Raw genomic sequence first — 15620 nt, 5'->3', positions numbered from 1 at the left:
AATTCTATGATCAAAACAATGTACGACAGTGGATCTAAATTTGCAAAACAAAATCACTTGCCTTGTGTAGAACGTTCATTGAGAGGAGCAATACCACTTTCAAATTAAATCACTGCTCCCTTTTGTTTCTGAAGAACATCATTATTTATAAATATTTATACACCCCATACTTGAAAAAAAGTGCTTGTCCTGAAATTCTGGTTTCTTCTTGTAAAGTTCTCATTTCTTACCATTATTATTTACCTGAAATTAAGATCAATCTCTCTCCATCCACTGTCTTTCCTTTCATCCCAGATGGAGTCGCGTAAGTAACAGAACGAAAAGGGAAAACCCATACATCCCCTCCCCCGTAAAACTTCCTAACCCATACTGGGGAATCCCAATAAACTGCTAATGCCAGAAGGGAAAAAGTAGTCCCTCCAGTGAGTTCTGGGTTTACTTTGGGGTCTCCTCCAAGTCGGACATGGTCAAAAAACCTCCAAAAGACAATGTCTAGGAGGTATTATAATCAGATGCCCAAAGCAGCTGAACTAATTTGTTTGAGGATTTCGAAGAGGAAGACCATAGAAATTGGTGAATGTTGGATTAGGGAGACTGGGATACACTTATGGAACCACCCAGGGGCTCCCTCCACCTGGTTGGGTGCATATGGATCTGGTGGAGAAGGCATGTTGATGTCAGATACCAACTCAGCAGCTTGGCAGGCGAGGGAGGGGACATGCCGATTCCCAGAGTCAGAATCTGTATGTAGAGACATATTGTCAACACATCAGATTTATTATAATGTCTTCATATTTTACAGCAATAGGAGGAAATGAGCTTTGCTTGCACTGTAGACTCATCTCAAAAGCGCTGCAAATTTCATGATTGTTCTTTAAGAATACCGGTTGATAACTTTATTTAAAAGTTGAACAATTTCAAAATGAGACCTTTAAAACGAAATGAATTTGCAAGAAGCAAAACTCCTAAGTCTGCAAGACAGTTAGCCTACACTGTTAAATCTCTTTCTGTGGTATTGCAAGGGGAGACTAAACTCTTACTTTCTGTGTGTAGCTCAGTCAAGGCAAGACAAGTCAATTTAACAGTGTACACAATTAGCATTTGACCAAAATAGAGGTAGTCACACACTGTGTAACCGCCGAACACATAAATTTCTTTTTGTAAAGAGCCTACCAATGCAAGGAAATGCCATTTTAGAATTAGCCAAACCTCATGAACTCCACCCATTCTCCATGAACACTTCCAGGGTGTGCAAAATCTATCACTGATTTTAAGCTGCAGCACAAAAACTCTTCCTTAGACGACTTCCTCATAAATCCAGAGCTCTTTTAAAAACATTGCTAACCATGATGATTCCAGGGCTGTGACTGTCACATGGAGTCCTACTGAGAAAGTGCTGTCACACTGCTGGCCAGTTGTTCTTCCTGAAAACACCACATCAACACCGGATAGATTGGAAAACAGGGAATAATCATTCAGTGTTCTGTAATTCTACTACATAACAGCATCTTGCAGCACTATTCACACCCCTGGAACTTTTTTACATTTGTTCACAACACAACCAAATATTTTAATGTATTTTATTGTGATTTGATATGAAAGACTTACATAACTGTGAAGTAGAAGGAAAAGGATTCATGGTTTTTAAAAGTTTTATAAAACAAATCTAAAAAATGTGGCCTGCATTTGGAATCAGACCCCTTTACTCTGATACCCCTAAATAATATCCATTGCAACCAGTTGGCCTCAGAAGTTTCCTACTTAGCAAATAGGGCCCACTGGGTTTTAAAAACAAACAAAAAATTGGGGATGCTTTATGATGGGAAAATGGAGCTAAATGGAGGGCTATCCTGGAGGATAAACGTTTTAGGAAACAAAAGACTGTGCTTGTAACAGGACTGCAACACTAAACATACAGCCAGTCACAGTAGAAGGGTTCACATCAAAGCACACTCATGTGTTATAGTGATCCAGTCAAAGTTCACATTTAAATCAAGTTGAGAATTTGTGACATGACTTGAAAATGAATGTTCACAGATCCACACCATCCAATTTGAGACTTAGCTTAAACTATTTTACAGAGGAGAATGGGAAAATGTTGTTTCTAGTTGCAAAGCTGGTAGAGACATACCCTGAAAAGACTTGGAGCTGTGATTGGAGCAAGCAGAACTGTGAAATTGACTCTGGGGGAGCTGAGAATATATGAAGCCCAGATTTTTATTGGTAAAATAATGTTGAAAACCATGAGTCATTTTCCTTCCAGTTAACAGTTGTCCACTGCTTTGAGTTGGTCTACAACACAAAATCTTAATAAAATACATTGACATTTGTGGCGGTAATTTCACAAAATGTGAACAAGTTAAAGCAGTATTAATACTTTGCAAGGCATTGTGACTCACTCCACTCTGAAGATTAATTCAAAAGTGTTGGAAATAAAGAATACAATGACTGCTTACACTGCTGCGAGAGTCTTCAGGCCAGGTGCTGAGGTCAAGTCAGAGGGCAGCTGTGTGAAGAGTGAGAGTTCCTTTTAAGGGAAAAAGCTCTCACCAGTGGAAGCAGATTTCCTCCTCTGCTCCCTGCAAACATTTTCTCTGCTGTTTGCCCTCTTTAACCCCCTCCTGATACTGTCAGGCGCAAACCCCCTCTGTTATTCCAATCAGTCAGCCCAACATTTGCTCTTCTGAGCCCAGCAACTGTAAAGGAGTGGCAGGTTTCACCATCTGCTTGGCTGCTCTACTTCAACCACTCCACACTTATCATGCCAAAGTTGCTCTGCTCCATTCAGCTGTGACCTGTGTGTCAACTGCTCCTTTCTGATGGGTGAAAGAGCAAGCTTGAAGTTGAGTCTGTCACTCCTGGACTGACTGAGCTACCACGAGCCTCTAAAGCTGGTTCTGTCCTTCATTTCTTTTCTTGTGCTGGCACATAAGCACAGCAGCTTGGGGCAGAACCTGTTCATCAGCACGTCAATAAGGAGGTAAGGGAGAGGCTGTGTGGGAGTGTGTGCGTGATTCAGTTGAGGACATTACCTCATGGAGGATAAGCTGAGACTGAAGAGGTCTAACAGAGGTAACTGCCCTTGACTCCATTGCCCTCTGCCTCTTATCAGAGCAGCTTTTCTGCTCTTGTTCAGAGGGAAGTTTTGACAGCCAGGCTTTACGGCCCCCTCTCCTCTCCCCATTCTGTCACTCCTGACAGAGAGAGAGAAAGAGAGGCAGAGTGAAGAGGTGGTGACTTCATCCCTTCTGCTAACAAACCCTTCTCTCTCCCCCTCCTTTTCCGAGCTTCCTTTTTCTCTTTTTTTTCTCCCAATACTTTTTGCGCAGCACAGTCAGGCAGCATGCCAGTGTTCATCTTGCTGCGCTCCCTGGTTATCAGGCTCCTCAGCAGCAGACTCGCAGGGTCACTGGCACAGTTTCTAAGGAGAAGCCTCTCGACAGGCGCTGCCCACCTTGGCACAGCATTGCGGCACATCTGGGACCGCGTTCGATCCCAGGAGTCAAAGGAAGCCATCCTGGGCTGTGTCCTGTGCATTCTCAACATGCACAAGAAGGTGGAGAACTGATCTCTCTCTCGCTCTCTTCGTATTCTGCTCAGCTCTTCATAGCTGAACAGAGGCTAGACAGCTACTTAGGGGAGAGTCTAAGAGGGAATCCTATTTGGACACAAGTGAGTTTATTTTCTACCACGATGTCTGAGAGCATCGTAAGAAAGGTGCAGCCCTTCACCATTGGAACCAGACTCTCTGTTCCTTCTGTAACTAAATGCCAGGAGTTTCCACAGAGGTATCTGCCCAGTGAGGCTCTGGATAATTGCGTTTTACAGCACAACCTGAACTCGCTCTACCTCAGCAGATCCCAGGTCCGTGCACATGGGTCCCGTCTTGTTTTACCGATCGTTGATCAGGCAGGTCCCATGAAACTCAACCAGGAGCACGTGGCAGCAGAGGACCATCTGAACCAGAACATTGCCTCTCCCTCTGCCGTCTCCAGATCCATTAAGAAGATCACGATTTCTGGAAGTAAAGACCTATCAGACAGCAAGACGACACTGGGACAGGTCACATGCTCCTCGCCTGGAAACAACAACAACAATAACAATATCAGCAGCGGCAGCAATCCAGATCAACATCTGCCAAGAATTGTGGGAGTGAGCAGTGAGAAAAAGCCTAACTCTCAGTTTAAGGTACAAAACACACAGCTGATGAAGAAGTTTGGTTTTGCTGCTGATGATGGTGATAATCCTTAAGGCTTTATTTTGAATTCTTTTAAATATCACAGAGTAAAAGAGAAGAAAACGTCACATAGCAAAAAGAAAAAAAAGCAGTAAGAGCAAATATTAATATACAACAACATAACTAGACTTAAACTAAATTAACTAACAATGATAATGTCAAAAATATTATTGTGGAATAAAATTAATATAATAAACATAAGAATAGTGTAAAGATGATAATTAAAAGATTAATAACAAAACAAATGTTTGCTTAAATGAAAATAAAAATGATGAATAATAGTAGCAATAGTAATAACAGTAACAATAACAACAAAACCATTGTTACCCTAAATGTATATAATAATAATAAAACTAAGAAGGCTTTTATTTAAAATTATATAATAGAATAGAATGAGTGAAAATTGGTAGTAGTAGTAATAACTGTAACAATAAAAAATAATGGTTTGCTAATATTAATATATTCTTCTTCTTCGAGGGAATAAGAAGTAACTTACTTTACAGATGTTAATATAATATTACAGACAGTAATATTAAAGTCATATAATACTTGTACAGCAGAGGTGTAATACAGTTTGTAGCCTTTCTCTTTTTGTTTTACCCTCTTATCTTTTTCAGTCTATTGAAACATTTTACTCTATATTTAAATATGACTTTTAGGTTTTACTTAGCAAAGTGGGCAATGATGAACTTCAGCCTGCGCAGGGACAAGCTTTGGAAAAATTAAATCGAGAGAAATCTGTTAAGGTAAGTTTGTAGCTTGCCTATTGATTTCAAGTGAATGCATGTTGGAAAAATATTCATTTGTTTTAATTTAGTAAATTCTGTATGGAAAGTTCCAACTGAAAAAAATATTCTGACTTTCCGTGCATTTTTTGTTGTTGTTGTTGTTGTTTTACACGATGTAAAATTTTAAACATATTTTTTGAGGGAAAAAAAAAACAAGGACCCACCAACCACTAATAGACATAACAGAGATGCCCATGGACTTTTTATTGTTTGTGTTTCTAGTGAAGAACTCAGATCTCAGAATGGAGACATTAATTGTTAGAGGTCCTATCTGAATGCTGATTAATCTTAAAGGATTCTGTCTTTGCCAGCCTTAAAACAAGTTTCTAAATCTTATGCAGTGTGTGCTTTTATTGAATTGAATTTCCATAGTAACATTTAATATCTCCTGTCAAGTTGTAGTTTAATAAAGTGACCATGCAGCGTGTTGTTTAAAGACAGAGATTTGCGGATTCCTTGGTGGAGTTAAATTGTCTGTTGAGTATGAAATGCCCAGCTTCAGCAGACCTGGAAGAGTTAAGGCTTACTGGAAAACGTGAAGTCAAGAAAGATCTTAACAAAAGACAAAAATCACTGAGGTGTGTTAAAGTAACATATTTCCTTTACACTGGCTTCATGTAATGAAGTTGTAATTCAACACATACTTAAATTTCCCTCAACGCAACTGTTTTTTTTTTTTTTATATGTATCAGTAATTAAAGCTGCAAAATAGGGAATTGTTTGTTTGGTATTTAAACCTTTAAAGGTGATGAGTTTACATGAAACCGATCCAGATTTGTTCGTTTCCACTTCCTCCTCTCGCCCAGATGTTTCCTGAGGGGAGAGAAGGAATAACTGTCCATTACTGTAACTGTGCCAGCCTTGCTCAATTCACTTTGGATGGTGCTGACAGTAGGACCAACCCGACAGGGCCCAAGGTAGAATAGGGTTCTTCGCAAAGTTTGATTTGAGAGCAGTGGCCGTTCTTTCAGGAATCCAAACCTGGGTAAGCTCCTCCTATTGTGTCACATATATGGTTTGTCTACTGTAAGTACCCTTGAATTCTCATTCAAAATTCAAGGGTTCAAAACTGGCACTCTGCTGCCTTAGGAGCTAATTAATATTTACGCCCAGGCGATTATAGGTGGAAAGCGGGAAATAATTTCAACTGATGCATTTAGAATCATTAACTATAATTTTAAGTTTTATTTTTTAAAAAGAGCAACATTGAAAATTGCTGCCACTGTTCTAACACCTGTGCATTTTGTGGTCATGCAGATTTCAGCACCAGAACTGCAGAAAAAGGAGCTTCATTGGAGAGAAAGTCATCAGCAGGATGAAGCTCTGGCAGCTGCTAAATCTCATAGTGAATGCTTCACTCAGCGAAACTCTCTCTTCAACAAAGAAGCACTGCAGGTAAACACAAACACAAACACACAATATGAACTTTAAACGTTTTTTATTTTGTACAGAGTGCTTTTAGATCTTTATGTAAAGATGTATGAGAGGCCCCTATACATGTAGGGTTTACACATGAGATTTATTTCAAGAATGAAACCCTTTTAGTTGTTTATCAGAATCCCTAATCTCCCTTGATGGAAAGAAGGCACAGTAAGTTCATCTTGAAAACATGACGTAATGCTGCTGAGATGAAATCAGAAAGGAAGCTGCCTTCCCCATGACCCTCTGGTGGGAACAAAATATGTCCTGGTTCTTATTTTGTCTCAAGAACTGTGTGAGCTGTGTTCAGCCGAGGGAGGGAGGGAGGGGAAGCCGCCACAACCAATTATTTAGGGATGAGATCATTGTTTGGCTCAAGCTTTTCACGCCTATGGCTGAGAGAAACTCAGCCAAGCAGCGCAACTGGTTGTGTTATCTCATTGCAGCATCCACTTTAGAGCACACAGAGACATTTTCATGGAGTTTGACAGAGAGACATTAGCTCCAGCACTCGTGTTTGTAATCAGATCTCCGCTGAGCAACTATTCAAGTGATAGGCAATATACTCCCAAACACAGGAATTTAATTTTGAATGTGTCAGCTGAAGGAAACATGTGACATATGGCTGTGCTGAAAGCAGCTCTGAAGCACATTGTTAACGCTAACAAGCTTAGCAACTTTTTTGGTTGCTTCTTAATAATGTACTTTTGATAACAAAGGAACTGCATGTTTTACACTGCTCTGTGCATGACTGCTGTTGTAGATGAAAATGTTTTGTTATTGCAGCGTTTCGTTGCTCTGAAAATGGAAGTGAGATTTCAAATCTGAGACATTTAAAGGTCCCTTTTGGTTCATGCTTAGAGGGAAAAGAAGGTCACCTAATGGATAAACATCTCTTTATCTGCAGCTGCTCTGCAAAACGTCTCACCTTTTACAATTACATTTTCACAATAGAAAACAAGTGGAGAAACCTAAACTCCCACTGTATTTTAAGCCAAGCTGTGTTACTTGAGAGTTGAAAAATCTGAATGGTAGACATATATAAGGAGTAAAGAATAAACTTGTAAAAGTAATTTTTTCTGTCCTGATTTAGGCTGTGTCCATTGTAACAATGATATTTAGCCAAAAAGAGATTGTCAGCTGGATTCATATCTCTTGTCCACATTCAAACGGTTTGATTTCTCAAAACATTTTGTCTTGGATCTAGGAATGATGCCATACCTGAGCTGAGCATTAGTGGGGATTTGGTAATTGTTGATCTGAGTGATTGTGCTTCTACTGTTAACAATGTTTGTCTCCTTTTACTTTCAAAGTGAAAGGACATGTTCACAGGTAAAAGCTGTACAGCACAATGGGATGCTTTACTTAAATGCAATACAAACCAGCAGAAGGAATGATAAAACCATTTATTCTTTATATGTATAGCAGCAATACTTAAGCTGAACCAGGGAATTAGTTGTAAGTTGCAAGTTACAAGTTGCAGCTGTGTTTATGCTAACAACTTTTACTCTGAATAATAGTTATCATAAAAACATTTAGTAAATTGTACTGGTTTTCCAAGTTGCAGTTAGAACCTGGCCAACTCGGGTGTGACTTCATTCTCACATCCGAGTTCCGACTCCGAAGAAAAATCGACCACAGTCGCTTAGAACATTATCTTGTCATCATTGTTGACATTCTTGCCATATAGTGGTGCAATAATATATTATCACAGCATATTTTGATTGGTAGAGACCAGTTGACTTTTTCACAAACTGTGAAAAAGATATTTTAGAGATATATGCTGAGTAGTATAACTAGGCCCTTCTTCTGTGCTCAGTGTTGTAAGGTTTTCAGCATGGCTAAAAGTTTTTCCACAAAGATTTCCGTTTTTGCTTTCCATTTTTGTAACTGCACATTTTGATAAACATACCATTGTTGTGGAGACTGGACAGGAAGAAACAAGCGAATCATAGACTTCCTGCATGAGGTCATTATAATGCCATGGGAGCCATTGTGAGCAGATATGAGCAAGCCTGTTATATCAAGCTGCTTTCCCTCTGTTTAACCCAACAATACTTCTGCTGCATGGGGGGGCTTTGTAAAGTTAATGACCCTCTTCTCTGGAGAGTAGTAAAATCCCACTTCAATCATCACCCAAAGGTTGTTCACTCATGTATGTACTGTTGATGTTTTGTTGATTCAGAAGTAGGGTTCAAGTCGTCTCCTTTTTTATTCTACAATACTCCAGGAAATGTTTTTTACGTAACATTGCTATGACTTAGTTGTGGCTTTAACCTGTATTTCACAATCGCAATGCAGACTGAGATCCTGCTGATTTTTGCAGTATTATGGCTCACATAGGACCAGTCGGACATGTACAAGAATCAAAGTTGACTTATTAGACTTTTTTGTATTTCTTAGGTGGCTCATTAACTTCCACGTCGTATTCTCTTTAAGAAAACAAACATGCTCTTTCGGACATTTCACATTTTGGCCACCTGGTTTGGTGGCCTTCTTACATCATATGAAGTGCTAATAGAAGAGGCAGCTTTTCAAGACAAAGTCTTATGCAACAGAGTTCGATCTCTGGCCAAGACAAACCTTTGCTCCACATAGCATGACATTGGAGAACATGGGGCTGTTTTTGATGTTCCCGAACAGTCGTAACACTGTAGGGTGGAGAGTAAAAATATAGCTTGTTTGATGTATTTGTAAAATAGGTGACAGTCACTTATAGTTGGCTATAATGATAAAACTAAAAACAAAATGCCCGTAAGTGTAAACTGAAATATTATTCCTGTCTAATGATAAATGAGTGTCTACATAAGCTGTAATGAACATCTGAAACTGTTTTTGTCCATATGTCTGTTTGTAATGCAGGCAGAAGCATGGATCAAAAGCAAGCTCCAGGACCTGAAGGATGGTTGTAATGTTCAGTACAGCCCCCTGCAGGACTGGGAGGAAGCCTCACAGACACTCCAGAGAGACCTCAAGGATTTTGAAAACACCCTGATTCAGCTCAACCAGGTAACAAGTTGGTTCAACACAAACTGTGCTCTCACAATTTCAATATCAGTTAGCAGCACAAGTATAACATGTCATGACCTCATTAAATGCATTAATATGGTTTAACGTAACATAATGATTACAGTGCCTTGCAAAATAATTGATAGTCTGAACTTTTTTAAACTTAATTTTGTCACATCACATCCACAAACTTCATTGTGGTTTATTGGGATTGGGCTGGTCAGAGTTGATGGGGAGATAGATGGAGCTATATACCAAACGATCCTGGATGAAAATCTGTTAGAGACTGAAAAAGACTTGAGACTGGGGCTCAAGTTTCTTTTTCTTTCAGGTCAACAACCCTAAACATACAGCCAGGGCTTGGGATGGTTTCTAGTATAGCATATCCATGTTAGAATGTGCCAGTCAAAGTCCAGACCTAAATCCAATTGAAAATCTGTAGCTAGACTTGAAAGGTACCCTGGTTCGAATTCCATTGCCTGCCACTCTGGCAGGCTAAGCAAAACCCTTAGCCCCTGAATGCGCCCCGGGCGCCACACAAAGGCAGCCCACTGCTCCCTGAGGGATGGGTTAAATGCAGAGGACAATTTTGTTGGAATCTACAATTGCATTGACAAATTAGATTAGATTAGATTAGATTAGATTAGATTAGATTAGATTAGATTAGATTAGATTAGATTAGATTAGATTAGATTAGATTAGATTAGATTAGATTAGATTAGATTAGAAGTGATGTTTGAAAAGTTTGAAAAGTTTGAATTGTCATAGTGATTCCTCCCTCCTGCAGTAAATTAACTAATTAACCATTAAATGTGTACCAGAGATACAACTGGCAGTTTCTAATGTTAAATGAGTCCTTCTACTTCCCAGTATTTTTCTTGCTGCCTCTATCTGCGCTGCAGCTCAAATAAACAGAGTCTTATTTCTCAAAAGCTGGGCGAACAGTTGATCTGCAAATTGAACCCAACATCTGACCTGGTGAAGAAGCAGCTCAGTCAGCTTAGGGAACAGTGGCAAAACTTGAAGCAGATGGCCGCAAATCAGATGCGCGCTTTGGGTGGAGCCCGGAGCCTGCAGGAATTCAACCAGAAGGTGGACAAGCTGGAAGCTTGGATTAAAGAGAAGGTAAAAAAAGGTTCATGCTTCATGATATATGCACACACAAGGGCAACAGGATGTGCAAATAATATTGAACTACTAAAATGCTGTATTTTATTTTGTAATTTTTGTGGCTTTTAAAAAAAAAACATTTCAAATTGTTTTCAAAATTTCAAATATAAATTAATTTCTCATTTGTGTACCTATAAATTCACCTTTTTTATCTTCTGCTCTTGTCTTCCTCTGTTCCAACTTATCCAAACAAAACAGAGTCGAAAAGCAGAGTTAATGAAGCACTTCAACTGTAGCTATTATAATAAAAGCACTTGGCCCAGAGGCAAATCTTGCTCCACACACAGCCCAATCAACAGCTGTCAAGATAATTATCACAAGAGCAGCTCTTGCTAATACAGGAAGTTAGCTCAGTATCCTGAAGATATTCCTGTTTTTTTGAATGTGTATACTCACCATTGAAAACATCTGTCTGTCATTATAAACAAAACTCTCATGGAATACATTTTAGGCCCGTGTTTATCGCTCTGTTCCTGTCTTCGTCAGGCGTGAGGGAGCGAGGGATGGATAATGAATATGTGGAGGTGAAATGGAGATTAATTGTGAAAGCTATGAAAAATTCATCCTGGAATTGGATGCATTCTGTTTTTAATTTCTCTCATCCTTCACTTCATCAGTCAGGTTTAAACTTTCTCCCCTTCATTACACACGGTCATAGTGGGCATGCATTTGAGGCTTTTATTGATGCATCCTTTTTCAATGGAAAAATAATGATAGAGCATTCAACTTCAGTGGTTTTTACCACAATTTTCTGTCGTTAACACGCTTTTACCATGATTCTGGCTCGATATTTGAGCACTACTTTTAGCAAAATTGGTACAGATCATTTAAATGAGTGGGTTTCCTGGCAAAGACCTACCTTTTAAGCATAGTCAAAATATTGATAGGGTTGAGGTCAGGACCATTAAAAAGCCTACTTTTCAATCCAAAACTGGTTCTGAAACATGTTTTAACATCGAAACAGTTCCCAAGTTTCTGTTAACTGGAGTTAAAGTTGTGGAGTTTGGAGGTAGTGCTAATTCTTCATTGTTCCGTACTCTTATTGCTGTGCACCTGTATCACTGGTAGTAAAATAGCCCCACAGCATGATTCTGCCACCACTATGCTAAACAGTTGGTAAAGAGTTATGTCTGAAAGTCTCACCTTGACTCCACCAAACCTATTTCTCTTCATTGTGGGTAAATAGTTTAGTGTTTGTCTCTGGCAATCAAGCATTTGACCAGAAGATATTTAGATTGGCCATGTGGGTAGCAGCAAATATTAGTCAAGCTTCAAGGTATCAGGTTTTGGAGCAGGGACTTCTTCTTGCTTCTGTCTCTCTGTTGGTTGGTGCTCTCACTTTACTGTGGACAGTGATTCTGGTGTTGCACAGTGTAGTTTCATGCCAGGCTTGAATCATGGTAGTTCCTAATTTGTTTCTGAACATCCAAACCAATTTCCTTTAATTTAAGGTGGCAGTTTGGATCCCACTGACATGATGGGATCAGGAAAACATGATCTCAAAATACATCCCATCTGGGTTTGAAAAGAATAAAGCAAGTTAACATTAAGTGCCTGGATGGGCTGGACTCTAACCAACAGGAAACCAACAAATTTAAATGAGCTCTACCAAAGCTGCTAAGAAGAGTGGTAAAATATCTGAACCTAATTGGGCCAAAAGCTTGTTGATGGTTACAAGAAATCATTTGGCAAGGTACAACTTGCTCAGGGACAGTTGTGCAAATTCTAGTGGATTGGAACAAAATCGACAGTAAATTCAAACCATTGCACTTAATTCTAGTTTTGGTGAAGATGCATATTGTGTGGTTATTCAGCTCTAGAGGGAGTGGTTCAGGTTAATCATAAAAGCCCTAAACCAGTGGTGTCCAAACCTTTCATGTTTCCATTTTGTTGCAGAAGAAAATAAATTAACTCTGTGCTCAGCAACAAGAGTGGTATATTGGTCACTCTTTCTTTAAAATTGCTTGATATACCGTATTTAGGCAAGTTCAATACATGGATGCTTTTAAGCAGAGGTCTCCTATAGTTTAGTTAAAATGAAAAACAAAAAAATTAAAGATAAATATTTTGTTTTGTACCTAACATTTTCTGGTGCAAGATTGTTATTTGTCAGTGAGAATCTCACCCTAAACGATTTAAAAAAGTGTCCATCTGCATTAACTGCATGTGCTGTTGGATTAAATTTGTTCAAAATCACTCTAATGGTTTCTAATGGTCCCCAGGCCATACCTTGGAACCCCTTCCCTAAAACTAATTTAACATCCACGGCTGGGATGACCGAATGCAAACCTCTGACTAGAACTCTGTTTTATATCTTCCTTGTTGCTTTACCAGACGTAATACTGTTTTAGTCACTGTGTGTCTGAACAAAAGTGATTGTTGGGTTTCTTGCAAAAGACACATCTATAAACAATGACTTTTCTGTGTGACAGAAGGAAGAGGAGCAGTCTCTGGTGAGTGTCCTGGGGGAAAATGTTGACAAAATGCAGCTCACCAGGAGAATTCTTGATCTCAAACAGGTCAGCTTTGTAAAAAGATTTAAAAACTATTTAAAACATATACTGACAAGAGCTTTATACCAGTTAAACAATGCATTGCAAAATGGTGACAGCTGTATTTTAAATTGTCACGTTATTTTGGAATATGTTTCTGACCTTGTCTGATTGTAATCAGAGCCCCCAGGACATACAGAAAGGAAAACTAATGTCACAACTGTTTGTGTTTTGGTTTTGTTTTTGTTACAGGATGAGCAGCTCCATAGAAACCTACACGAGGAGATCAACAACTTGGCCCTAAAACTGGATAAATTAGGGAAGGCAGATGGCAAAAACATCACCATCAGGAAGAAACACATTAATAAAATGTATGCTTTGTGCCTTATGCTAAACAGGAATGCGTCGTGTAACATATTCAGTCTAAAAACAGAAGACTTAATGTTCTTCATGCAGGTGGCTGAAGGTCCAGTCCTATCTGAAAAACTACCATGAAACTCTTCAGGTGGCGCTGGAGATGTCCTCTTTTTACCAGCAGGCTGATAAAACCTTGGATGTTATTAATGACATGGTAAACTGCAAAAAGCCCAAGCTTAGATCATAATTATGCTCTGAAATTTACCTACTGACTGTATTCTCTGTTTAAGAGGAGAAACATGCCTGCATCCGAAGAGCTGGACACCATTGGTGACAGAGAAATTCGCGACATTGCCAGTCAAATCATGGTAAGAACGGAGTTTTCACTTAGAGCAGTGCTGCTTTGGCACATCCCGGATTGTGCTGCAGAAGACTTCTATGCCTAACCTGCAGGCCTGTGTGTGATAGATGCTGGATGTGAGCGTTTCGCAGCTGCCTAAACTCCACCCCGCCCTGGCTGCAGGCGTCTCAAAGAAGCAGGCCGAGTTGAAAGATTGCTGGGCACTACTCCAGAGGGATCTAAGGTACGTCAGTGGTGAGGATGAAGTGTGTTTTGCACTTTGGGGTGTAAAGCTACAAACTTCTGTAATGATTTGGAGGTTGGATCTTTGTGAAAGACGAATAATGTCAACTCGACTACACTGATTTGCTTTACTCTCACCATTAAAACAATGACATCATCTCAGTCTTTCCTAAATCTTTGCTAAATCTGAGATGAAAAAAACTTATTAAAAATAATATTCTGTAACTTTATGGACCTTTTCATTGTGAGTTTAAAAGCATACAGTTAGTATCGAGACCAATAAATCACTGGGAATTTTTGTCTCTTGTTCGCCTAAAGCAGACTTAATCACTGTTCTACTGTAAACTAACTTCTTAAAATTACTCTTTGTTTATTCTGTACTATATGAACTAGATTTTGTTACAGACGTGATACATGCACAATAAACTGATATTCTTTAGAAGAAATAGATGTTTGTCTGAGTGTATGTAAAAAAAATAAATCTATTGTTTATCTGAGCTGTAAAGTACTGCAAGAAGTGATATTTTATTCAGGTACAGGAAATATCACATTGACCAATGTAGATATGGACACAAAGGAAAAGGGTATGGTGGGTAAAAAATAAAGTAAAGAAAAGAAAAGGAAAGGAAGCCAATGAAAAGAAAGGGAACAAGTGAAGGAAATGAAAGGGAACAAAGGGAAGGAAAGGGAACATATGACAAGAAAGGAACAAAGCAAAAGAACAGGAGCAAATTACAGGAAAGAGAGGAGAAAGTGGCAAATTAGAGGAAGGTGAACAAAGGAAGAAAAGAAAAGTGAACAAATGAAAGGAAAGAGGACAAAATGAAAAAGAAAGGGAGCAAATGAAAGATAAAAAGGAAAAAGGAAAATGAATTGCTTTTTATGAAAAAGTAAGCATTTAAGCGAGTCATGTCCAGCTTCCTGACATCCTGCCTTCTAAACATTTCTCAGAGTGAGAGAGCCTCCCATGAGAGTGTCCTATCTTTAGTTCCCAAACACTACATCATTTCAGCTGTTTTATCAGCTCCAGTTTTAACGATTTAAATGGAATAAAACAAACAGTGGTAGAAAACCTCAGAGCCTTAACTGGAGTTCATCGCTGGCCTCTGAGGCCTGACTGTCAGCACCATAGTAACCTCCTGTTCCTCCTGCAGGAGCGACAGGACGACACACTCTCTCTTCGGTTCCACTTTCACCAGGGAAGATGCTGACCTCCTGACTCCAGCGCGAGAAGCTCAATACATCACAGGATCTGAGACACATGGGATCATGGGAAAAGAGGTGAAGGAGGAGCAGAATCGTCTGAAAGGCTGCAGCGTAAGTAGACTTGGCTGTTTCTGCACATCTCTGAGGGAAGAGAGTAGAACTCCAACAGGGCTGGCAGGAGATAAGAACTACCCCATTATTGTCCGTCGAAGTCTGTGGTTGCAGTAAATGCAGTAAACTTTGTCTTATTGTTTGGAATGCCTGATTTATAGCTTAGCAGTTTTTTTCCAAAATGACAAATGAGCTGTGGCGCTGAGACTCCTGGTTTTGACAACAAACATTCTGCTGGTTTTCCATCC

General features: G+C 39.3%; 1 protein-coding gene across 6 annotated transcripts in view; it reads left to right on the top strand.

The window, feature by feature from the left end:
• The first annotated feature begins 3558 nt into the window (after positions 1-3558).
• Positions 3559-15620, top strand: part of LOC124858867 — a 45559-nt gene continuing 33497 nt past the window's right edge. For 5 of the 6 annotated variants that reach the window (XM_047351154.1, XM_047351152.1, XM_047351149.1 and 2 more), the window contains exons 1-11: positions 3559-4188; positions 4897-4983; positions 6283-6420; positions 9307-9453; positions 10387-10578; positions 13056-13142; positions 13368-13486; positions 13572-13686; positions 13763-13840; positions 13941-14056; positions 15210-15372. In XM_047351154.1, coding sequence (XP_047207110.1) covers positions 3694-4188; positions 4897-4983; positions 6283-6420; positions 9307-9453; positions 10387-10578; positions 13056-13142; positions 13368-13486; positions 13572-13686; positions 13763-13840; positions 13941-14056; positions 15210-15372 — 1737 coding nt within the window. In that variant the 5' untranslated portion in view covers positions 3559-3693. The remainder of the gene's footprint in view (positions 4189-4896; positions 4984-6282; positions 6421-9306; positions 9454-10386; positions 10579-13055; positions 13143-13367; positions 13487-13571; positions 13687-13762; positions 13841-13940; positions 14057-15209; positions 15373-15620) is intronic. The other variant, XM_047351153.1, reaches the window with a different exon arrangement.

Source organism: Girardinichthys multiradiatus, chromosome 22 (genome assembly GCF_021462225.1).
Source record: "Girardinichthys multiradiatus isolate DD_20200921_A chromosome 22, DD_fGirMul_XY1, whole genome shotgun sequence".
In the NCBI taxonomy this organism is placed as follows: Eukaryota; Metazoa; Chordata; class Actinopteri; order Cyprinodontiformes; family Goodeidae; genus Girardinichthys; species Girardinichthys multiradiatus.
Note: the sequence above shows the minus strand (reverse complement) of the source record. Positions and strands in the feature narration are given on the sequence as shown.